The sequence below is a fragment of the Anguilla anguilla genome, chromosome 9 (genome assembly GCF_013347855.1).
Source record: "Anguilla anguilla isolate fAngAng1 chromosome 9, fAngAng1.pri, whole genome shotgun sequence".
In the NCBI taxonomy this organism is placed as follows: Eukaryota; Metazoa; Chordata; class Actinopteri; order Anguilliformes; family Anguillidae; genus Anguilla; species Anguilla anguilla.
In genome coordinates, this window is record NC_049209.1 from 11,849,798 (window position 1) to 11,877,164 (window position 27,367).

The 27,367-nt window shown below is 37.3% G+C and overlaps 1 protein-coding gene across 1 annotated transcript in view; it reads right to left on the bottom strand.

The window, feature by feature from the left end:
* Window positions 1–4,141: 4,141 nt before the first annotated feature.
* Window positions 4,142–27,367, bottom strand: part of eda (ectodysplasin A) — a 57,201-nt gene continuing 33,975 nt past the window's right edge. The window contains exons 3-8 of the mRNA XM_035434464.1: window positions 11,355–11,387; window positions 10,847–11,032; window positions 9,180–9,214; window positions 8,771–8,822; window positions 8,290–8,420; window positions 4,142–7,609 (exon numbers count right to left, since the gene is read on the bottom strand). Coding sequence (XP_035290355.1) covers window positions 7,349–7,609; window positions 8,290–8,420; window positions 8,771–8,822; window positions 9,180–9,214; window positions 10,847–11,032; window positions 11,355–11,387 — 698 coding nt within the window. The 3' untranslated portion in view covers window positions 4,142–7,348. The remainder of the gene's footprint in view (window positions 7,610–8,289; window positions 8,421–8,770; window positions 8,823–9,179; window positions 9,215–10,846; window positions 11,033–11,354; window positions 11,388–27,367) is intronic.

Genomic DNA, 27,367 nt, shown 5'->3' on the forward strand with positions numbered 1-27,367 from the left:
GAAAAACAGTTGACTAAAAATTGACTGAAAAAAAAAAATAATAATAATAATTTAACCTTTATTTAACCAGGAATGCCCTGTTGAGATTGGAATCTCTTTTGCAAGGGGATTTCAATTCTCTTTTGCAAGACGACCATGTTTTGATCCAATGGCACCACATCTTGAGCTAGCCAGAAGAGGATGGATTCTACTGTGAAGCCAGGGGTATTCTGTGAAATGTATTGTGACAAATGCTTTGTAAAATACGCTCAATACATAAAAGTTGATTGATTTATAATAATTAACTTCATTTGTAGAGCATCTTGCATACATTTGCAGCCCAAAGTGCTAAACAGAAAAGGACAATAAAAACACAAAAATGATCAACTAGGAATTAAAAGTGAGAACACAATACATGAAATAATGTCCAAGAAGATACATTAAGAAACAATATTAAATAATAATATAAATAGGAATAATCTGTATAAAAAATACAATTGTGCACAAACTATATATATATATATATATATATATATAATATATAAACTGAATTGAGCATAAAATACTTACATAATTGCAAGGAGAAATAAAAGAAAATAAAAAACAATAATTATGAAAAAAGCCATCTTTAAATGTAGCTTTTAGGACTCTTCTTGTTATGTTTTGCTGCTTTTTTCCCTGAAGTACTATATGGGTGCCCTTCTCCTGTGCTGATTAGGAACCATCCACACCTGCTGTTATAGAGAAATACCTGCACCTGTGCTAATTGGGAACCTAGCCTCACTTGTCCTTATTGGAGCCTATGTGTTCATCCCTCATAACCATTTGAGCTATTCATTTATTTATTTATTTTTGGGGGACATGATTTTAGTTTCTTTAGTAAACCTTCTCTGTTTTGGGGGTGTGTTCTTTTTTGTTGGTGCATTTTAGTTGTTTGAAGGCAGGTTGGGGGACCTTCAGGTCTGACTGCCTGTTATGGGGAGGCCTGAATTTCATTTGGTCCACTTCTGTGAACGTTCCTTCTAGGGTTTTTTTTTAATTTTTAATTTATTTTTTTGAAAATCATTTTGTTGCCTTTATTGCTTCTGTCTGCTTAATGCAAGTTGAACGACTTTCTTGTATGATCCATAAGACAACTTTTTTTTATTGTACCTCTTCAAACATGTTTGAAAGTTTTTGGATTGGTTTAAGGCAATAAGATATTATGGTTCTACATTTTTCTTTTTTGACTGAGCCTCTAAATGAATAAATTTAGGGGCTCAGTCAAAAAATGTGGGGGAAAACAGTTGAGCGTAATTTGTTTTGGAGGAATTTAACATACCACTAACTCTGCACACACATGCACACAATCAATTGCTTGCACATCAACTGTCTACTATTTTTTCACCTCTCTGAATTTATAAAAACTTATTTCCAGTTAAATCTTTTGGTGAACCTGACTGCTGATTCCAAAAAGCAACAAGATGAATGTTGTGAACAAAAAAGCTTTATTGACCACGTCATCCAGTGCTTGCACATAGAGCCCTGCGTATAATTTTCTGTGAACATTGCAGGCCACTCTTATCAGTGAAAGTAAAATTTTAATATAGTTGTTCCAATATCAACTATAGGCCTATGCATTTTCTCCACATGTAATCCATGTTTTATCTAAATATTGGGCATCTGTTCTAAAGCATAATTGAAGGAGAGAGCAAGGCTACCTGTAACGTTCTTGTCTGGAATTGCTGTCCTAATTGGCTTTTGCAAAGTGATAACAGAAAAAGCTGAATACATATTTCATTCCTGGGATTTCATCTTCAGAGTTCTAACTACCACTCATGTATTTCAACAACCAGGAGCCAAATAGAAGATGTCTTTCGTTCTGTGAAATGTGACACCTAACTTTTGTTTGAACTCTGGTGAATGCAAGAATGCATATTTTCATGCTGGCATACTCTGCACATCAAATGTACTTTTATACTTTGCCATTATTTAAGATGAAACTGAAGTTGAAATGTATGGAGAGTGGATCTGTGGAAAAAGCTCTGATGCAGTTTAAGTTAATTCAGCAGTTGACTGTGGATCATTTCAAATTAATTCTGCTACAGCAGCAACAAGGATGATACTAAAAAACTGTGTTAGCTAATTGGAAGCATGAATGCATGAACTGGGATATGTTTTGCTTTTTTATTTAAACGTGACTATTCAGTGTTTTATAAAAGTTATTGTTTTTTGTTTGTGTGGTGTTTTCTGTTTCACAGTTATTGTAAAACTGCTTTGCTCTGTGCCATTTTCAGGCTTGCGCAGTGCTTGTCATTACATTTTACATAAGTTTATCAATATTTTCAGTTATACATGAATTTGAACAAGGTCCTTCTTGGGTGAATGCAAATTAATATACAAATAAAAATGAGTGGAAAGATGCTCACATAACAGTTAAAAAATTGAAGAACACTGGGCTTCAAATGGAGGAAGCTACATATTTGGACTCAAGTATCATTTGGTCACCAGGGACTACCTAATTGACACCTCATTTTTAACTGATCCTGAGTTGACAGGCCTGGCATCAAGGGAAGCCTTGGTCTCATACAACGTTATTTCTCTTTATGTTTTGGGTGCTTAATGCCAGGTCTCACATTCTTCTTTCAGGTTTCAGTAGATCAATGCAAAGGTCTCTGGGTGTGTAAAGCATGAACATCCATACAAATGACAAGCACAGAGAGTGCCATTGTAATTGCAGGTTACACCCTCTTGACTGTAGCAAGCCATTGTAGTCTGTACCAATACACAGTTCCAAAGAATGAGGATGTTTATTTGACAACTTCAAGAGACACAAGTGTTTTGTTGCAAAAATCCCTTTTACCATCAGTGAATCCCTTTTGTTAGCTTCCTATCCTGATGCTGGGTGTCAGAACTGTTTCAGAGGTGAGAGGATGTTCATGTTTATGAAAGGTGCCCGTACGGGTGTGAGCCTTCTTATGGGGCCTTGTTCTTCCTGTTGTGCTCCTCCTACCCACAATGCTGATTCAGGATGGACGTTAGCCATTTCTGCAAAGGTCAAATGTCACACACGAGACAGAAGTGTGTATTGGCATTTCCACAGGTGGCTGTTTTATATTGTGAAAGTGACACATTTTCCCTTTGTGATGAATTACCCAAGTGGCTCCAATATATTTTTGGTTGCCCGAGTGGATTTCAGAGTTATTCAGAGCAGTGGTTCTCAACCTTTTTGTCCCCAAGGCCCCTTGTGTCCATGGAAATATTCCAGGACCCTTTTGGGCCCCGGCCCCCCTGTTGAGAACCACTGATTTAGAGTATAAATTAGCCATGCAAGCCAATATGATCATCTCAATTTAGCTTTGACTTCTTTGACTAAATATTTTTGTCTGTTGTACAAGAATTATTTTCGTTAGAATGCATACAACATCCATACAATGAAAGGTGCTGCAACCCAAAAGAAATTACAGGTCAGGTCAGATCTCAATCAGTTGGTGGCGCATACACACACACACACACACACACACACACATATATGTGTGTATAGTTGATTGAGGATCTCTTAAGTAGATCTGCTAGTCTTGGAATGACAATTCGTCAACAGAGGACATTAAGATCAGTAATAACGCACTGCATGTGGCTAAATATTTGTGACTCAAAATCTGAGGGAGTAGCACCTTAAAGTAGTTCACTGAGTAACTGCATATTCAGATTTTCATGTATCAGCATGTCAATTATTTGTTCTGTGTAAGTCAGGGTGGAATGAGAAAGTGACAGCATGCACTTTTTTGTCTGAACTTTCATGTCTCTTTCTGACGTCCTATTTCGCTACATTAAACAGAAATAATGTTGCACCTGGATGAATATCAAACGGAGCATTCTGTCAGGATCTTGATAGACCTGTTGGGTGTTTGACCAAAAGGGGGTGCTATAGTCTTTAGGAACAGTATCTGCCTGGCTACAACTAGTGGTATGTATATTGAGCTATTTACTGAAGAAAACCCCATCAGAGAGAGGGGGAGAGAAAGACTAAATGGGAGCAAATTGTTTGTGGTGCAAGAGACAGAGCACATCAGCTTTGCTGGACATCAGAGTGTGAACGGGTTGGCTGGAGAGTTTGCGGCTATATGAAAGTATGTGTGCATGTATTTGCAGTGGTAATAAAAACGGTCATCAAGCAATTAAGTTATGACTGAAAAATACTTTAATTGTATAAATCATGAAATGAAGTCAATTTACAAAAAGTATTACTATTATGTACATATGTACAATCACAATACAGTATACAAATGTACAATATGTTCTGTGAAGCAGGATAACAAACCATAGTTGCTAGTGATGTGATGGAAATGTTAGTTATCAGCTAGTGTATGCTGTATATGTTATAAATGCAAAATACATACAAATCAAATACATATTTTTTAAAAATAGACAAGCTGTCCAAGGCAGCAAAATTATACATTTATTCAGTGATATGACGTGTAAATGAATTTTAAAATGTGTGCACTCAATGTGAACATTGACCATACAGTGAAACAAAGAGTTTGGCCTCAACAGGTTGATACAGACTGTTTAAATAAACTTTGAATTTCAAATGAACTAGATTCATTTTCCTTTAGCATTCTGCTGAATCTTACAAATACAATCACAAACTGTGACCAAATTCCAAATGACTGAAGTTCAAAGTCCACTCGCATCCAAACAAACCGCTTGAGAACATGCTGTTAACTGGTGGGGCATAAAAAAAACTATTTGTCTTGTTTTAACTACTGCCAAAGATACACAGATCTCAGTGCAAGTGGGCCTCGTGGCATATTTTCATTTCATAAGGAGTCATAAAAGCCATTGTCTCATTTTAACTTGGATAAGGACCTCAACTTTGAAACAATCAAACAACCAAACATAAATCTGATACTTAACGGGGGGTGGTATACTAAACACATATTACCTCTTGCTTCAGAATCTGCATATTTACCCATCCTACTGGTAAAACAGCATTGAATGTAATATTGTATTTCTAGAGTTTGGGCAGCTATAATTCAATAAATACCCAAATATTTAACAACACTTTGATCTCGAATTGCTCTCAAAACTCATAAGTTGTGTTTTGTGGCTTGAAAAATATGTTTTTATGTTAACATAAAAATTGATGTTAAGTTAAAATTAAAACAAAAACTATTTATAATACTGTTGTGAATTAATAAGCACATAAATATTTAATAATAAGTACTAAATATTTCACAACTTTAAATGTGTGTGTAGTAATGACCAATCAACTTGCTTCACTCCATGTGAAACTGGCCTTGGTAATAAGAGACAATCTTTAAAGAGAAATGTGCGTGACATGATTGCTATCACCATGAAGAACACTAGCATACATACATAATAATTAGGCTTATTCCCTCACCTAACCGTAATAGGCCTAAGACACTGACTCTTCAGACCCTGTATGGCTTTCATTTCTGTGCACTGACCTTTTTGTGGTGTCTTGCTTAAGATCAAGACAATTTATCTTATGTTTTCATTTGACTCGGAATTGTTGATAGCAGCAGTGCATTTTTCGGCCAATCTTAAGTTTTAGCATTGGCATTACATGACACCCCACTGCTCTTGCTACAAACCAAAATGTGTATATTTATGTGCACATGGGTCCCCCCTACACAAAGAATAATAATAATAAGAAAAAAAAACACTTTTTCCACTGAACAGCTACAGTTCATGTGCTGGAGGACTGCACTGCCCTTGAGATTAGAGGCTACAGCCAGATTCAGATTTGATTTGAGCCACATGGACATTACCACACCACTTTCTCTATGGGAAATAGAGCAAGCATTGTGCAAATATACCATGCTATACAGGTTTGATGGGTCAGACACAGAATCAAAATATGTTATTTGTTTGCAATAAATGTTTATATCTGATTAGTTAAGCACACTTGTAATTACGCAAGGTCTTTTTTAAGATACACTTTTGAAAATTTATGAAAAGTACTTAAAAAGGCCTAATATTGACCTTTTGACCAATTTTGATCATGCTCACAGTCCAAAATAAAAGGAAGAGATACAAAGGCTGTATTTGGCTGTCACAGATTCTAGCTGCCTATCTAAAAAGAGGGAGTGAGGTACCTAAGGACCATTTAGTAATTACAATTTACAACTAGGAACTACTGTGACCCTTTTCCACAAATAATCCATTAATATCAGCAAAGCTAATGATGGACATACTTCATTAAATGCATTTCAAGACTGAATCAGCTATTGAGTTATGGAGGGCTACAAGCTTCTTACTATAACCAGAGCTCAATCAACATTTGTTCTTAACTATGGCATGGACTAACTCAGTATTTACAAGCACATTATGTGAATTTCCATTTCTTGATAACTAAACTCACCAAACAGTGTTTGAATAAACAGATTCTGTGCAATCCATATCAACCATTTTAAGTAATACATATAGAACGACATAATGCTTATTTTATTTAGTAGATATATATTTTTATCAGCCAGGTTTCTTGTGTTAACATGATGGTATGGTTTAACCAATCAGCAGCGAGACTTCAGTGGGCCGTTGAACAAAAGTGAACTTGAAGTGAGCATCCATATAGAAAGATGTCAAACCTCCGACTCATACATAGAAATTATACTTTAACTCAAAACATTTTTCTTGTTTATAAATTTGACACAAGCTACTGTACATTTGTTTGTGGCTTAATGGACATGTTAAATGCAAGAAAGTGATTGCACAGGTTCTTTATATTGAATTCAGTCCTTTGCTTGGTTTAACAGGTGGATGTCAAGCTGAGTATTTAGTTAGTTTACATGACAAGCATATAGTAATGTATGTTTAACAGCCATAATTGTGGTTCAGTGAATAATGCTAATGCCTGCTCATAAATCTCTTCCGGACTTTGGGTGTTGCAGCTATCTTGTTTCTGCAAAACAGTTTGGCCAAGATTTTTGCCCATTTCAGTTTCTGAACAAGCCCGTTTTGTTGGATAATAGGACTGTAATATAACTGTTACACTGTTACACACACACCCACACACACATTGTGACACTTAGCACTAGCACGAGGTGTTCCCCTTTATTCTGCATGGGTGGGTGACGGGAGTTTGATTTCTCCTCCTTTGATGCTACAAAGCCTGCAGCTCTGGTACGCGCAGCCTGGGAACATGCTTGAAGAACTGCTGGAGGAAATGAAAAGCATGGTTTTGCCTTCAGTCCTAAGTGGCTGATATGGCGTCCTTCTGAAATGTGCTGATCCCATATCACCACATAAATGTGTTTGTACCTGGGGACAGGGGCATACTTAGACATAGCTAGTAAGGAGGGAGACTTTGATTGACTATGAGTCTTTTCTTCCATGGGACAGAAGCCAACATGTAAAGCATCGCTCAAGAGTGGCTGGTGGGCGGAGCTTCGCCGAGCCGGATGCTGCCCAGGAAGGTGGTGTGGTTGGTCATGCTGATGGAGGTATCCTCGTACACCATCCTGATGGAGATCTTCTGGTGGGCTCGCAGCAGGCACACCCCTGCGGTGTAGCAGGTGTTGAACTTGCGCTGGCCCGTCTCGATGCTCCGCGTGCAGCGCAGGAAGGGCGTTTTGTCCACCATCACCTCGTAGCTGGCGATGTCAGTGAAGTTGAGGTAGTAAACCTGGCAGCCACGCATGGCAGAAGCAAAGGCACGAAGAAAAGTGTGTTTGTATAATGAACTTGCAGCAATGTGTGCATACTTAAGCATACTTATGTATACTAACACACAGTGATGAATACAAAACCATCAATACTTACAAATATAAAGGCATGCTGAACAAATACATTTCAATAGTATGACTAATTCAACTCTACAGCTGACCATTTCTTTGAACGGATCAGTCAAGCAAGGATGGACACCAATGCATTTGATTTCAATGCCAACTACTACTTGTATTAAACTTAAATTTGCATGTGGTACCTACTGCAGATTCAACATCCATTAATTCTTTCTCCATTCCCACTGCAGTTGCTGTATGATACTGTGCATGCAAAACCATGGATTTTCATTGCTAGTCTTTAATCATGCTTAAGAACATAAGATGATGACGAGGACAGGGCAACTTGGCTCGTCATTTTATTATCATTTTTATTTATTTATTTGTTTTTATTTTTTAAAAAGGTACACTCGCAATGAATAGCCAGAATAAAATTAGCGAACTGTCTATAGGTACCAGGAAATCAGCTGACTCCTCTTGAACCCAGTGAATTTGGGCTCCAGGCTTACGGGGCAGCCCTGCAGTGAGATGGATTGAGTGGCATGCGGCTGAGGTATGGAGTTAGGCCCAAGACCGTACTCACTTCTACCTGACTATAGATGAAGTAGGTGCCGTCGACCAGCACCTCCAGCTCTCCGGAGCGCGAGTGCATCTTGAACACCTTGTGGTGTATGGATATCATTTTCCAGTTTTTGAGGACGCCTTCTGAAAGATCTCAGCGTGAGAAAAGGGCAGTCACTCAACATCCGTCATCCGAAGGCAGAGTTCTACATTCTCGTTCGGCTGGGTAAGTGTGCACACAGCTCTCTTCGTTAAAACACTTCAGAAGGCTCTACTCAGTGAATGACACATTTCATTATTGTACACATTTAAAGAAACGCAACTATTCAATGTACTACCAATTTTAACTTTCAGTAACTTTATAAACTCATTCTTTGACAGTGGAATGGTGTCTTAAAAGTTATTACTAAAAAATCAGTACAAAACAAGAAGGACAGTATTAATAGTATTATTTGCGAGGAGACTGTATAAATGTGACCTAGCTTCTAAAATTTAACGCTTACCTTCCTTTACTTGAATTGTTGTCTCCTGGCCTTGCAGATGTACTACAGCAGGCTGAGGAACACAGGAGCATGTAACAATAGTTTATTTTATTATTTTTGAGGGGAATGACTAATCTTACTGCTTATAACTTACAAGTTAAAAGGAGCCAGTGCACAATACTGTTTGCAATATTTTGTTAAATATATTCATGAGAAACATTAAAGAAAATCAACATCTTGTCATTTTTTAAATGAGAAATCTGGTAAAAAGTCATTCAAGGGAAACATTTTTCGAATATAAAAATGATTTTTTCTGTAATGACCAGAAGCTGATGTGCATATACTGTACTAAAAATTTACTAAGAATGTACAAAGACCAATCTAAATCTACCGTGAAACAACACAATGACAATGGCACATGCTAACAAACCTGAGAATCTCTGAGTCTCACTTTATCCAAGCCTCCTGTAAAACAAAAAACAAAAGTCAAACCATTTAATAAACATTTTATTGATATCTGTAACTCACCAGGGACAAAAAAAAGTTCACAAAATTTCACAAAAAATATCACAATCTGATATAGTAAGACATTGATATATATAATCCAGCCAACACAATTCTCTTACAACGTGCATATATGACCTATCAAGGGTCCAACCTATTGACGTCATGTTTAACAAGCACTAGTGTGAGTGATGATGAGGTCAAGTAGGAAATGTAAACTATAATGTTGGCAGTGTTGCTAGAGGGCAAACCGGTATAAGATTATGGACATTTAAATAAATATTTTGCTATGATTCATAACGTTACAAATCAATCTTCGCATGTTGTATTGATTGGATTGGATTGTTGCCCTTTGAACAGACACATCAATCCGATGTATCGTCACACACCTAAACAGTGGTTCAGCATGGACCATACACAAGCAGTGTATTTCTCTCCTGAGGAAAAAAGACTGACACTGACGGATGTAATGGACAGATACAAAGAACATGAAACAGCCATAATAAAACAACCCTGGCAAAAAAACGGGTTGCTGCCAAAAATTGTGTGTTAATCATGTAATTTGTAGGTTAATACCTTATTTGCCTTACCATTCATAATTAATAAATTGACACTCACTAATTATCCTACAGTTTATTTCTGAACTGCACATTCTAAAGCTCCTAAACTTAATGCTAATAATGTTTTGTCTGAAACAATTACACCAAAGCTTATTCATAAACTTGTATGTATTGTATGCATTGCATTCCATCTGTTGATAATCTATATCTTTTGTGTAGCGTATCCTCAGAGAAAGCCAACAGATTTATTGGGCCTCTAAATAGCCGCCACCCTGCAAAGAGACCCCCGAGCTCGATGGGATCCTCCAGGAATGGAGACTGCTTTTTCAAAGCAGTTGATTGCTCAAAGGGTTAAAGCTTAGCTCGCTAACCCCATAATCTTATGTCATAGTACACCCCCCTGGTCTGATGACGAACTTTGGCAACTAAATAAAGCATTAGCGTTATCCTAGTTCCGCACGGTCTTTGTAAAGTCCATCGCTGCAATACATTCTTTTACTTTTGCACAGGCTGTCTTGCTCTCCCTTGTGGACATAACAAGTATTTCTTGGCAATGCATTAACGATGCAACTTTGATGTTCTCATGTCAATTTTGCAATAAATATTTGAATCTATAGAATGTCTTTGAAATGGAATATTCCAAATGAAAGCCCTAGACAGAAAAAGCTCTTGTTTCAAAACGCCACCACTTTGTGACACATTTGCCTTTTGATTAAAACAAAAAAATGACTGACTTAAACTTTTTAATAACAGGACCCTACTTTGGACCTAATTTGGTTCTTTTTCAGGGACCTGTGAAATACATATACTAGCATAAACCTAATGAACTATAGACAGATTCCAGGGACTCACCCAATATACTTCTGTGACCAATTTTGGATCCTGACCCACAGTTTAAAAAACACTGCCCTAAATAATTGCCAGCTCAAACCCACTTCCATACACAGACAATAGATTTTGTAATCCAAGCCGGAGATCTACATTTTTATTTTCTACATTTGAGTGCCAAATAATTTGCAGTTACATAAAGTACCTGCAGGTCCTTGAGGGCCAGGGGGCCCCTGTGGTCCTGGTGGTCCTTGGGGCCCAGGGGGACCAGGTGGCCCAGAGGGTCCCATGGCATTGCTACCTGGGATTCCAGGTATTCCAGGAATTCCAGGTGGCCCTTGTGGTCCTGGAGGCCCTGGGGGGCCTGGTGCACCAGGAGGCCCCTTCTTACCTTAAATGACAAAGAATTACAGTAGTATAATATAATATTTTATATAATAAAATGTGTAATGTGTATATATAAATATGACGCATACTATTTATAATTAAGATTGTTTTACAGTATTAGCCAATAAACAAATGCAATTTTACTATATTCATTGAGTGGTCAACACAATCTGGCTCCATATGCCTACTTGTATTTGACTTGCATTTATGAATGTTTATGTTGTGCCAAAGGTGTTGTGTCATTTTTATGAAGGGTATGTATTGCTCATATGGTAGATTCATAGAAATAGTTTTACAGTATATTAAGTCCACTTGTCCAGTGTTACCTTTTCTCTTTTCTTTTCGTTTTCCATTTGACTCTGAAAGAAAGAGATTCAGTAAGAATAAAGCCCATCCAAGCTAACCAAGGATGCCAGTGAATTTATCTGCAATATTGAATTACATAAGTTAAAACAAAAGTGAGAAAAACAAACGCAAGGACTATGTGAGGACGACCGGTTGTGTATATACGTGTTGACTAGGAATCAGATTTAAGATGTTCAATTCATTGCTACAAGCACTTGATTCATCCTCACAATAAATGGAACCAACCCATGTTTTGTCTGCTGCTCACAAAGGCTCCCTTGTGTTACATCGCCCAGAAGGTCAGAGTGACCCATTCATTTCCATTCATTTTTTTCATAATGTGTTGCATCTGATGTCATCTCTCAGCTTGAAGGACATAAAAGATTAAATTAAATCAGGCCAGACTAGAACGGACTAGAAACCCCAGACAGCCGTTCGAACACATCTGCGCTTTCAATCCGAAGTTTGCCTGAAACTCGAGTGAACTTATGACTCACGAGGGTGTGTCCTGGGTATATCATGAAAAGAAACATGCTAAATATCTGTACACACACACAACAGTTATGTAAAAAGGAGTCTAAATTGTTGATTTTAAAACTAAATCAGTACATTTTAAATGCTTCAGCTGTCTCAGCTGCTGCTGATAGTGCAGGCCATGCCAAAGCCGAAATTCAGAATTCACAGCAGCATGCTTATTAACACCATTTCCCTCATCCTCTTCAAACATTTCTAAGCTCTTAACAGTGATGATTAGTAGAGTAATGAAGCCATAATTTACTGGCACAAGCAGCCAATGTTAGATCATATTTCAAGGCAGCCAAGCCATTGCACATCAAAGAAAAATTCAGGATTTCATTTATTTACCAAAATAAAGCCAAGAAAATGGGTCATAGAAAAGGTATGCTTGAAAAAGACAATGGGACTCATCAGTATTCCACAAATTGATGGGGTTTCTAGGTATCTAGGGGTTTCGTCATACTTGTTCCTGGTTATGGTTATACACTTTGTTGTACGTCGCTCTGGATAAGAGCGTCTGCCAAATGCCTGTAATGTAATGTAATGATAGTATAAAAATATATGATTACTTATAATTTAAAACAATGATATTAATGGAAAATCCAAATGACACCAAATATTTTACTCGACTCTACCTCATCTTCACAGAAAGAAGTTAATGCGATGATGCTTATTTTTCATTCTGAATATAGTCGCAAGCCTAAGGACATACCAAATGCCATATCAGAACAAACACTGGCGAAAATTAAACATGGGATCGGTTCATTTTCAGGATTGATCCTGGAAATGACCCTTAAAATTAAAAGCACAATGCAGGCAAGGCAGTTTAAAAAGGAAGAAACATTTTTAAAAATATTTTGGAGCCAATTGAAATCAGCAGTGAAACCAATATTTAATTTTCCATTTTTAAATATTACATGCAGAATGAAAACCTTATATTTGGCGATCATAAAGCACATCGGTGCTCTAAATGAGTTAACATACCACCTCCATTTTCTGACGGAAGCTCACTTAGGTAAAACAGTCATCCAACAGTCATCCAACTCATCCCACCAAAGCATACAGAGCATAACTGGAAAATGAACAATGAGTGGCCAGTGAGGCGTAAGGAATAATTTACAGGGTTTAAATAACTCCCTTTGTTAAACATGGACTAATTCAAATAATTTCAAGTGAAGACTGTTTAGTGGCTTTTTCTCTGCTAGGGGTCTAGTGCAGTGTGCAACAGGAACAGACCATGGCCCAGACATATCTTAACTGGAGAGGTCATCCTTTCTTCCTCGTGCATGATCTACTAGTTTTAAGAGGGTCTCATCATCTATACTTTCGCATATACTATCCTGCCGAAATCCTTTTCCCTGTAATTATGAGGACCACTTAGCATGATCAACAATAGAACCGTGGAGAGTTTAAAAAAAAAAAAAAAAAAAAAAAAAAAAAAAAAAAAAAAAAAAAAAAACCTTGGTAAGTGGCTGAATGTGGTGTGGGGAAAAAAAAAGTAGCTTCCATAACTGTGCCTTATTAAAATTAAAGTTTATCATCGCTGACACAAAAAGGACTACAGAATGAGTAGCTATCAAAGTAAATATGAAGAATACAACTGGCGAAATCAAACATGTTTGATTTAGAGCGGTCAGAACAACAAACTGTTCAGAGACCAAAAATAGTGGGTCACTGGAGATGATCTGAATAGCAAAACATAAACATTGCGATCATGTAGCTGCTGACATATTTACAAATAATGAACATTCAAATGATTTAGATTAATTTAAAAAACGATTCCAACCAGAAAGAATCAGTCTTAAAACTGGCAAATTTTGAAAATCACAGAAAAGTTCTGAAAAACTCTTTTTCAGTTTATGGAAATGTATCTGTATTCCCCAATGCAATAGTATCTCTGAGGTTCTCCTGTATGGATTTTGTAGCATTTTTCAATTGTTTTAATCAGGTGACAGTTTCATCAGTACCCTTTCACCATTCAAAAATGAACACTTCTAGATCCTTAAGATGTGTTCCCGATGTCGTTTAAATAATGTATTGGATGCACTTGCACAAATTTTTCATAATGAGAAACTTATCTGAAATCTGGTACACGTAAGGGTAAAAAGTCAAAGCTGCAGATGTCTTCTGATCTTGCGCTTGTATTACAAAAGGCTTTGTCTGTGTATTCAATGGAAGTGGGGTGTGGCTGGGAGCAATTATCATTTTGGGAGTTGAGATTTTTTATGATTAAGGCAAATGACTCACAAGGTGGTGGCCTTTGTAACAAGAGCACTGCCTTTTGCAGTAAGTTCTCTCTGTCTGAGGAGTTCTTCACATGCGTGAAACTGAAAGTCAGGCCTTACATGGAACATGAGAAGATGGCATTCAGAAATGCAGAATTTCGAATTAAAAAAAAAATTCAATAATGAACATTAACTGCATGACATAACATTTTTTTAAATAAATGGGAATTGTGAATGGCAGTGCAACGGAATACCAAAAGCATAGCTCCGTGGGCAATTTCAGTTTATGGAAATGTATCTGTAATTTGTACAAATGAGAGGGATGAGAGTTTTAAGTTGCCCAGGAAGTGAGTGCTTATAACAATATTGATAATTGCACTGGTAGCAACTGCTTTTTCATGTGACCAATACTACCCATGTTCTCAAAGATGTATAAACAAATACAACATGCACATTCCCAAAAGGCATTACCCACAGCAAGCCTGACTGAAAAGTTGCTTTAGTTGCATGTTATAAAGTTTTCAAAACACTATCAATAGGAATATTACGCTATATATATATATATATATATATATATATATATATATATATACACCTAACGTCTTTGTAACATGTTTTAAGCAAGATGTTTGCTTGATAGATGCCTGAACGTTACTTTTACTAATGAGCAATGTTTATTTATCTGCATTCCCTGCAATCATTTTCTCCTCAAAACACTTGAAGATCAAACAAACAACAATTTGCCCAAGATGCTGGCTTAAATTTTTATTTTTTCCAGATGAGTTTCATTCAAATCAAGCTCAATGCATTCTTTGATGCGAAAAGTAAACAGGCTTTGAATATAGCTATCCTTGCATCAAAACATTAAATTACTCTCGAAATGGATATGTAAGGAGGAAGTGTTCCTGACAGAATGTTCACGCTTGAGAATTTAGGAAATGGCTGCTAAAAGCCTGATCTACAGTGAAAAGCATATTAGTCCATGCACTAGTCCAAGCACAATGTCCTATATACAAATATGCTTATTTGATTACAAATCGAAAATTATGGAGTAGACATCCAGATCAAAAAAAATATAAATATTATACCTGTATATATGTCTTTGTCCCAAACATTACAGAGCTCATTATATATATTGTCTGGGAAAAAAAGATTGAGCTGTGGAAACAAAACCTTACAAGCACATCTCAGAATATTTGTTTAACTAAAATGAATAACATTGAACAAAAAGAAGATAATCAAAGGAACTAAAACAACTAGCTGAAAATCACTGACCAATGTTAAAATGTCCCTGACTAGCAGGCATTCAGGCCCATGTGGAATAACCACATGTACGTTATGATATTGTATTACCTGGCTACATATCTGATCAGAAAACTCTTTTTTCATGAATGGTCTAATAATTATTTCAGTGAAATACAGTAAGGCCTCAAACAAGAAAAAGACAAGCAACCAAATGTGAATCAAAGGTGCATTAATGATTGAAATATCTATCCAGAGCCACTAATGAATTAAATTTCTATCCAGCTGATTAATCTTCATTTACTGCCGGGATATAGCAGACTGACTACGGCACCTATAAAATGTAGTAATTATTTTGAGGACAAAATAAGACAAGTTCTGCATTTTAGAAATGTAAAAGTAGTTTATCTCCTTTACATCAAAGGTTTCCCTAAGCATATCGTATGTCAGAACTAACAAAGCCACTGAATCAAAATCTGCGCATCTGTCAAGAACTGCTTTTTCTTCTTTGGTTCGGTTCACACCAAGTTGTCATGTCTGACTGAGCACTTCATTATACAATGTGCTTGTATATAAGTTGGTATTTCAGGTGTGTATAACCAAAATATGTTGTAAATAAGTGTGTCTGCAGTCAAAATATAGGAACTTTGCAAAACATTTTGCAGAATTACACACACAGGGCAAAAGAAGCACAAAATATTTTGGTGCCATCCGCAACATGACTTTGTGCCTGAAATGGAGACATGCACTGCCAGGAAAACATGCTCATCAGATGTTTCATTTAGTTGTGCATTCTTCAATGACTTCATTGTTACAACAGCCTGGATTAAATCAACACTTGTGCTTTGCATCAATTTATTAATTTACGCATTTCTGAGGGAGAAAAAACAACAAACAACAACATTTAATGATGAGTTAAAGTAGAGGATACACACAGATCCAGGCCACACTACCATTGGAAATGTTTTCCCTTCATGAAGTTGTTGGTGCACCATGTGTTCTCCAGTCTCTTCAGTAACAGAGTGGCTCGAGGGAGCATTTATTCACAAGGCTCATGCGATTTCTGCCATCAATAACAATTACAAGTCGAGTTCCCGACAACTAAAGTCTGACACACTCTCACATTTAACAACAATCTGTGCTAAATCATGGGTTTTTAGTCCTAGAGGTGCATACATCTTAAGAATCTGCAAAGACTGGGAATCATGCAGCTTCACACATTACAAGATTCCACCAGGATTATTTTGGACTACTTGCAAACTCCTAGGTCTTCTGATAATTCCATTACCGTCCGGACCAACTTGTCAATATTTTATGTGAATTACAACTATTTTGGGTACATTTCATTATGCTTCCCATTTCTGGTATGTAGAAAATGTTCTTGTATAGCCTCTTTGTATGTTTCTTACACTTTTTCATATATATATATAATATGAAGACGAAATGGGTGGAAAACGGGCAGTAAATACTGAAATGTGTTAAGGATAAGGCAAAGTAAAACAAGAGAAAGGCGCTTAGCTTGTCTTCTGTGGGGAACTAGGTCGAAACAGTTATATACCCAAGAGAATCCAGGTCTTGAAGGAATCACCACATTTAATGTGCAAACAGACTGTGGCTTAAAAAGTGATAAAAGTGTATAATGAATGGAACAAATTAGCATCAAAGAGGGCCTTAACATTGAAAACACATTTTCAAAACACACAGTACAAAAACACATCTGTTGGAAAAAAAGGCTTGCAAGGCATAATGAATATTTATTAACAGCAAAGTGCATCGACATGAAAGAGAATTTTGATTTTGGCAAATCCTCCAACAACTTTCTCTGACTGATAATGTAGATGTCTCTTAAGTCATATCCAAGAGCAGTCCTAGCTATTTAGAACACACAGCACCGAGTCCTGTAGTGCAGATCCCATAGTTGCAGTGTATCATACTTATGTTACAGATGACTAACATCCATCAGAAACCAATACTCTCTACAGATCAGGGTTATCCAACTCCAGTTCTGGAAAGCCAAAGTATCTTTCGTGGTCTCATTTCAGTCAACAACACATTTTAGGCCCTGGAAACAAGGTGCGCAGACTCTAGCCACTTCATTACTTAAACAGTTAATTGTGGAACGTACTGAAAAACAGCAGGCCCTGAGGCCAGTAAAAAAATGTCAATGAACTGCTTACCTTTCTCATCTTACTTCAATTTATTCATGAAACAATAATTCACTGATTTATAATGAACCCTTCTTCAAATGTGCAGTCACAGTATTCTGATTATTTTATATTAGGGAAACAAATTCAACCAATTAAATAATGATTAGCAGGTTGTTTGCACTTGTCTTGTCAAATCACATCTTGGGTCAACAAAAATTAGCCTCATTTTTGGAAAGATAATTTCCTATGTTCCTTTTTAACAGTTTAAAGGCTGGATGTGACTCACTTTGTGGAGAAAAACCTACAGACATCGAACTTAAAACTATCATGCAATTAATATTACAGGTCTTCTGGTAATCAGTGTTTACTTTCAGTGCAGGTAGATTTGCATTAAAATCAATCACTTTCCTGGAAGATTTTGACTTTCATACCAAGACGGACAAGGATTTTCGCCCTTTTGTGATATACCAGTTGTGGAAATCCAGCTGTTTGTTTATGGAAACAGAATGTAAACCGACTGCATTTGGAGAATGGTCTTCATGTAATAAAAGCAAGGTTTGATGCTGTAATTTACAGTATATTGGATGGACTGTCAAGAGTGCAATAATCAACAGGTGATTCAAACAAAGCATCAAGAATGCTTTGTGACAAAGTAACTTATTTGAATCCACTGGAAAGACAAATGAAAACCTAAACGGTAGCTTAAAAACATCTTGAGGAATTACAGACCAGTTTTTCATTTAATATAGAAGACTTAATGGATCTGCCCTGCAAAGAGTGGATTTTTATTGATCATCTCTCTCCTTGAGCAATTTCCCCCAAAACAGCAGTGAAAATGTAACAACTGAAACCAACTGACCATAGGTCTGCTTTGAGGAGACTGTGACTAGCTGCTTTTAGATCCAGTCTCATTGATGAAAAGGCAACAGAAATGAACCTTCCACACATAAGCTGTGTTGAACAAATAGTGGCTTTGGTCATTTTAACAATAGCCAGCTAGTGAGGCAGTCCTAGATGTCATAAAGTCATTTGAGTGTCTTCAGCTAACATTAACTAGAATGAGTTCCAGGTTTTGCTCTACAAGAGGAACAGCAAGTGATTGCATCAACATGACCAAAATAAACTCTTGGAATGAGATTCCCTTACCTGTAACCTATACATTATATCCACACAATTGTCTGGGGGGACCTGTACCAAAAGACAGGGGCAAAGGGTCACTGCGCAGCCCTGGGACTGTTTGCTTGACATGGCCATGTTAAATTGTATTATTTTGAAATGTAGAGTTAACAAAAATGTCATATGGGGGAAAAGGGGATACATATTTGTCAGCTAATTGTGTCACTATAGGGATGCAAGCAGTCCCAAATTTAGAAATTTGACGTCTTGTTTTTCCTAAGTTGCATAAAGCACAATGGAGCCATCTGGCTAATATGAGCCACCTCCTGGACTGTGAAAATGATACAGATATAATCTTCAAATCAAATAAGAACATTAAAAACAAATGGTCTGTTCCTCAAACCAATGAGTCAGCCAACGAACATTCAATGAACATTCATTGTAAAATGAGGTCTCTTCTGATGCGTGCAGAGAAATATCAGGCCAAATGACCAATAAAACAGCTGGGTCAGTGTGCTAATACAAACAACTATATTTGTACAGATTTCATTTCAGACTGAACTTTTACAACAGATTTGCTAATATAATTTGGGGGAGCCTCAAGGGTGAACAGCTGCATGGCTGTTGGCAATAACATGGCAAAAATTTGAGATGGAGGGAGAAGAATCAAGCCAGTGAGGGCTCATTCAGGCCCCAAAGGCAATGACACACTGCAGTGGTTAAATCAAACACGTCAATCTTCGTTTTTCATGAATGCAACTATGTCTTGGTTTCTTCAGTACATGGTCTTTTTGTACTATTCACAGCAAGACACTTCAGGACCATTTGGAAAGAAAGATGATTGTCAAAATTGACATTATTGGAGATCCATGAACATGAATTAAGCAAGAATTATTCAGTGTACAGACTAAGTGAACAAAAAGATTTGAACTGAACCAATGTCAAATTACATGTGTACACAGTTTTTCCAGTGTTTGCTAAATCTTTAGAATCCCTGACTAAGACTGAATTAAAGCCTGCAATTAATAAACTGTCAAGTTGAGTAATTTCATAGACCATTGGTATTTGAACAGAGATTAAGCGGATCATGCAAATCATAAAAGAAAATTCAGGCAAAAGCATCTAATATCTGATTTTAATGCTTCTTTGATTTACTGAATCCATTGGCTATGCATCCAGATTCCATATACCGGTCTATACTTACATCTATCATGGTCAGTGGAAAGTATGGCCTACATACAGTTCTTGCCCAGCTGCCAGGCCCCGCTTTGCTAAATATGTTTCAAAGGCAAAACGCTTCCCTACTACAGAAAAGCTATATAAATTTAACTGAATAAAGACGTCGTCATGTCGAGCCCATTTTCTGGCAACAGAAGATAATTGAACTTGAAAGTTAGAATGTTTCTCTCCATTGTCTGACTGAAGAAAGGTAGAGACAGCCGGCTTCAGAGGTCTGAAAGAATTTCCATAAATTTGGTGACACGTGCAGGTGATGATTATGGGGAAGAATGGCATGTCAGCCAAAAACAAAGCCCCCAGCTTTCATGCACGATGATGAGGGCAACCCGTGTCAAGACATGCTTCGGGGTTATTGTTGTAAAAGCACTTATGACAGTGACCTCTTAATCCCTCTATGTGTTTGACAAGCAGGTGAAAATTACAACCATTTTGTACCTTTCAATAAAGATTAGCACTCAGGCTTCTCTGTGTTTCTGTAGTTCCATTACACAGGGGAACTGGTGTAAATGGGGGTGGAGTTCCTCCCGTGCCTTTTAAAACTGCAATGGTAAAAGATCAAAAAGGATTAGGACGTCATACACAGATCTTGCCATAGATTGCAGCCATCCATCACAGGAAAAAGGTGCGATTAGTCTACACAACCAGATTCTGCTTCTACGTCTCCTTTCACTAATGGAAAGGAAGAATATAAGCAAAATGTAGGGAAGCAGGGATTAACATGTCAGTGTCTTCAGATTCCCCTCCACACACACACATTCCTAGAGGTTTGCTTGTGTCTTGTTTTCTTGTTCAATTCTACCTCTGCATGAAAGGGAAGAAAAGTTCTTCATGGTTACAGATACATCCATCCATCCATTATCTATACCCGCTTATCTTGAGCAGGGTCGCGGGGGGTGCTGGAGCCTATCCCAACATGCATTGGACGAGAAGCAGGAATACACCCTGACAGGCCGCCAATCTATCGCAGGGCACACCACACACACCATTCTCTCACACACTCATACCTATGGGCAAATTAGAGTCTCCAATTGGCCTATCTGCTTGTCTTTGGACTGTGGAAGGAAACCGGAGTACCCGGGGGAAACCCACACGGACACAGTTAGAACATGAAAACTCCACACAGAAAGGCCGAGATTCGAACCCGCAAGCTTCTTGCAGTGAGGCGACAGTGCTACCTACTGCACCACTGTGCCACCAGTTACTGATACAACCTCATTCCGTTGCACACCAATGGGTGATTTTTCCTATGTTTTAATAAAAATGGTAGCTGTGTTCCACTACGTTCAGTGGTACCTTTCACACTCGGTCCAGGTACGACACATGCTCTTCCTGCTAGACTCACTCAACTATGATTGATGGAACAGTGGTTATGCTGAGAGTGTATTTGATTGTTCTAGTCTTCTAGACTTGTTCCACCGCAGCAGAGTTTAGGACAAAGTTATCCATGAAATAGAACCTGAATGATATTGTATAGGAGAGATGAAAATGATGTCCTGATGTCCATCTTCATCTCAAATTAAACAAAATATTTTCTTCTGTTTTTGTCATGGCCTTGGGATAATGAGTCAAGGACAATTGCATGTACTGGATATGCTTTGGGCCACGTGTAGCTAATTTTACTCTGCAGTGAGCTTAAAGGAATGGATCACTTTCAGGGTTGAACATTACAACTCTTTCTCAGAGTGACACAGAACATAATTTCTTGCTTTAGACCACAAACCCCAAATATTGCAAAACCAGCCCAAGTAAAGCTGGAGGGTTGTCAGAAACATCTATAAATATCTCAAATACCATTCATTGCACATAACTGTCTGGGGCAATTGAAAACTTGCACTAAAACCGAAAATTTTCATTTTTATTTTTACTCAAAGTGAACTTTCACTTTTAAAGAAGGTAGGGTTTTTTGTCTACTCTTGTGCATCTCATGATGACATTTAACCAGTTATTCTTCAGATTTGTGAAGAGGTATTAAGGGTGATAACTTTTTTGGGGAAAGACTCGTTAATGAAAACTTTTCAAAGCATTTTCTGCATAAGGCTGTTTACAAACAAATGTTTGTTTGTTGCAACAAGATGATTATAATGCAGTGTTAAATAAACGCCCTGCTGAAAAATTCAACTTAAAGGTCCAGGAAACCGGACTCAAATTGTGGTTATATTCCTCAGAAGTGACAACTAATTGTCTTCTTAATATTGCTTTCAGGTTTTTAACCCAATTATAACCATTAAATTGTAATAAATACTATATGATTGTTGTGACCTGTTCAGAAAACAAGGACAGGATGGGTATGTATCCTGTGCTCATTAACATTAATATCCATAAGACAGGTCATATGTAAACAATTCCTCATTGCTAGCTAGGTTAGTGCAGATTGTCCCATGCAGTAACCTTGCACTACCAGACATAGGCTACTAGGGCTTCACTGCCGCATAGTTAAACCTGAAGATCAATGTGTAATAAATTTGTAACACTGAGCTGCTGTACATTACTGTACACATTATAGCAGGCTTTATAGCAGTATCAAACTCCGGTCATTTCACCCTAGTAAAGAAAAGTCTTTGTTTCCACATGTCAAAGCCTGAAAGCTATTTAATTGTTTGCTAGCTATCGGTAGGTCTACATACCAATCCACCATGTTCTGCAACAAGGTCCATGTGAAAATGGGAACTGCAAATACTAATTATACTGGTTATCATAATATAGCAGTACCGGTGGGGTCCAGAAACAAAACCCATTTATTGTAGGTCTCTCCATTTATGGGAAAATAAAAAAGCATATTGCTTTCTCCAGATCCTGAGAAGGGGCAATGCTTTGGCATTTTCAACTTAGCTTTCATTACCCACACAAAAGTGGTGACAGCATCATTGACATATTACATGTAGAAAGGATTTCACTGGCCTTAAGGTTTTTGTTATGTAATTAACACCCAGTTAGCCTCGCCCACTGGAAACCAGACATTTAACCAAGCAAGCCATTTTCAGCACAGGCTTTTGCATGTTTTTTTTTTTTTTTTTTTTTTTGCCAGAATCAATAAAAATATTTCTCTAATATTTGTGAATGCAAAAAAAAAGTATTAAAACAACACATCAGCAAATATTTCACAGATTGCAGTTTCCTGGACCAGCTTAAGCTATTCAGGCTGGTTTAAGTGATGTTTTGGATGCTGCTAGCTGGTTTTAACCTATAGTCAGCTAGTCCAACAGCTTACTCTACCAGTTTAACCTGCTTTAAACAGCCACAGTCCAGCTTAGTCCAGCCACTGACCAGCTATGACCAGCTAGAATGGTCAAAACACAGCTGAAACCAGTTTAAAATCCTAGCTGGTCTTTTTTGAGCAGGGCTATTGAGGATTGATTTTTTTTTGTGATTCTCTACTGTTATAGTTTGAAACACAGTCTTTTTTTGTTAGTTTTTTTTTATGGCCAAGCAGACATCTCAATATGGCTAGCACAAGTTCTGGTGTTTCTTCTTGCTGCCAAGATTTCTTTGACATATTACAGATGATGTGCCACCTTCATAATTGCCGCTGAGCTTGCATGCATCTGTTTGAATTATAAAAATAAATCCCCTATCCTGGCATCAATATGCAATACTGAATACTACTGAAGAACTCTGGAACATAGGATGCCTTACTACGACTGTGGTAGCATCAGCCTATTGAAACGAGTGTGACTGCTGTGCTGGACTGTGTCCCCTCAATGGCAGATACAATTTGAGCCTGTTCAGCTGCAAATTTAACTTTGTTACATTTAAGATGCACCACCTCTGTATATACTAACAAGATTCATGAATGCATGTTCACAGCATATCTTTTGTGGATGCCTATGCAACGCAGAAGCAGATGTTTCAGTGGGATCCTTTAAGAATGTTGCTTCTAAATGCCAATGCAAATAAGAAAACTGCTATATTTCCTTGTAATTAAATCCACGGTGCAAAACAGCAAGGCTGGCCTAACATGTACAAATGGCTTTTTCACTGAGTGATTTTTGGATTAAATGGGTGGAACAATAGCTGAATGGCACAGTCATTACAAGAGTAAAGTAACCTCTCTGGGAGGCTATGGTAGTTATGTCAATTCTGCATGACGGGCAAGCAGCAGGAGCCCATAACAGAAATGCAGGAATATTACTCCTGGAGGCGAATAAAGGCAGCAAGTGTTTGCATTGTAATGAATTCATTCAAGGCATTCACCTTGAACAGCACACCACATCAAAAAGAACTCCCTTCTTGTCAAATTGAGACAGCGGGGTGATGGAAAGAAGGTAATTACCTTGATTTTAGCCTCGTGCCCAATTTAGCCATCCCCAGGAAAATTGTTAAGTACTTTAGTGTATATTATATCCTATATTTGCATGCTTCTTTTTGTTCATCTATGAAGCATGGAGAAAAAACATACGATGGAGAAAGAAACATTTCAGCTGAAAAAACTAAGATGAGATGGAAAAGGCAAAATGAGTCACTATCTTGACTCATTTTGCCATTTAAAAGGCATTTAAAGCATAAAAAAACATGAGGAAAATATATGTCCGCTATCAAAAAATAATGACCGATTGCCACCTTGGAGGTCTGCTGTAGACATTGGCTAATTACTTTACAAAAGAAAAATAAATGACAGAATTTTGGTTTACAGTTAATTTACTAGTTCAAATAAATCAAAATGAATATGAAACAAATTTACTGAGATCAATCATCCATCAACTAATAAAAAATACCATTTGCATTACAGTAAGTTAAATCAACACAATAAATCTGCTATGCAAAACCACAAACCCAAAATAAATTCACCAAAAATGAACGATATTAAACAACAACATTTTTTTCATTAAATAAAAATTGGCCAACACCCCTAAAGAGAGAGTGTTGCCTCGCATCGTGGGGGTCCTCGCCTCAGTGTGGGCCATTATTTCCCGATAACGAGAGGGATTATCCCTTACATATTTGACTATATATATATATATATGATATAATGTCTGAAGTGACCAAACCGAATTGAGCATTCAACAAAGCCGTGCTATATATTCATTCCATTGGACTGTGCTGCTATGCCACTCCTATTATATATAAAATAGAATGCAACATACAATATAAAAACCTGTGTGCTACCTTCACCAGTCTGAATGACCTCTCCACAGCTGTTCCAGGTTTTGGCTGTGCCATGGTGTACTGCCATCAAGGCTGAGGTGGTTGCTCAACACAAAAATCTCAATAAGAACTTCACTGATCTCAGGGTGCACGGTGGCACAAACTGCACTTGGAGGTACAGTGGTAAACCTGGGAAGACATATAGGAACTGCTAAGCCTTTTGTCTCTGGCCCATTTGGAAAGCTGAGAATAGCACTCATGCTGGAATGGAGAACGGGTACAGCATTGTGAATTACTTTCCCCAAATTAAAGTTAAAGACAACACCATTACTGCTGGAAGCCAGGAGTAACTTTCAAATTGGTCTATGAGCTTTAGAACAAAGACCTCCACCATTTCCAATGAGAGTATTTAGACAGCAAGTATTAGGTCCAAGCAACAGCTGGACTCAGGAAAGTGACATGAGCAAATTGTATTCTGCTATGAAAGATTATAAAAGAATACAATTTGGCCCATAAATTTGATGTCATTTCCTGTAAACTACCAGCATATTTTTGACACCGCTTCAGGACATAAACCTGTATCTGCTGACAGATTAATGAAAGTGGAATAAGGGTGAAACCCTGCAACATGCAGTGAGGACTGTGGCTGGGTAGGCACTGGCTGTTCAGAAAGCCAGATTTACTTCTAATGAAGATCGACTCGACGTCAAATAAATCTTGTATTTACACATGATACCCACCTCTGAAGGATGAAAAACGTAGTTTTTAGTTGTTTACAGCACATACCAACAAATAATGTCTCTCACAAGTGCGCCTGTTAGTTAACACAAATTTATTATGCATTGTTGCAGTATCATTTTGATGTGAAGATCAGAATCAGAAATTTTTGAATACGGTTTACCACACTGCACACTGCTAAAGCTACTTTCAAAAAAAGTTAACAAGTCCTACATTGCAGCTGCTTCTTGAAAAAAAACAAACATAAATTAGGTCACCTGTGGGCCATATGCCAGACTTTGAGCAATGCTACTGTTTTTATGCTCAGACCCTCTTGAAATAATATAAAAATTAATTCATAAAGTAACAGTCATTAAGCTACATGTTTTTTGCATTTGATTTCAAGGGAGAAATGCTCAAGATTAATTCTCATTCATTTACATTGTTTGGTTTAATAAAGAATAACCAAAAATTGGCTAACCAGACACATTTCTGACACTTGCTCATTCATGATTTCATTAATCCAGCCGAGAACTCATATATGAACTGGCTAAAAACACAAAATAGTCAATTCCTTCGTCTACACTACTCCGAGAATCACACTTCTTAAATGACAGAGTTTGTTTATTAAAAAACTAAAAAAATGTGCCTTGCATTTCTGAGTAACTTAGCAGTCAATTAACTTCTCACAGATGCACAAAAAGGACCGATGGATACCAGACAAAAATTAAGCTTGAAAGATGTAATAATACATTTGTATTTGATCTAAAATAATATTATTCATCTCACAAATTTCTCTCACCTCTCCACCATCCATCTGTTATTAATCAGAACATCATGTTTTGTGACCCGACCCACCCAATCCAGGGATAAACCATGGGGTCTCCACTGATTTTCAGTCAACCCATACAACGTGCATCACTATGCTCTGTTGGTTGCTGTCTATCTTCCGTCAGTGTGACGTATTGTAATTCTGATTCACGTTTATGCAGCCTCTTGATGCGCACACTCACAGTCATGTGATTTTTCAACATTATTAACACGTTTATGCTTAAACGCATTGAGCTCTTTGATGTACCTTGTGTAGTTTTTCAGGACCAAAGCGGGCATACACCAAAGAGCAGAGAGATTAGACTCAAAAAGGCAGGGCTTTTTAACATAGAACCAATTGAAGTTCTTTCATCTTTCATTTTTCTTTTTAAAAAACCCCACTAAAATGAAAGTGGATATGCAAAATAAAAATACATATAAACAAATATACATAACAATAAAAAGTTCCATTCCTTAAGAAAATCTCATTTCTGTTTAATTTTTACTGGGTAAGCAGTGCCTACTTTGCTGATCCTAACCTCACGTCACTAGTGAAACAAGGTGATAACTCAACTAGCAGGCAGTTACTTTAACAGCAGTGATGCATGCACACTCCAGATTGACAGTCTGCCTTTTAAATGGGACCTGCAAGGAATTTACATCCCATAATTACAGTCAATGCACATGACTGCAAGGGTATTATGACAAAACGAGGTGTCAGGTGCAATATAACAGATGCCAGAGGTCAACATCAGGGGCTTGGACCACGTGTCTTTCAAAAGTGCATATTGGTTTTAAATGAACAACAGTATGCAATATCATTTGTAACTGGCAAAATGATTTCCACTGAACTGATTTATAAAAGTCGTAACTTTAAACTTGAAAATTGTGTGCACAATG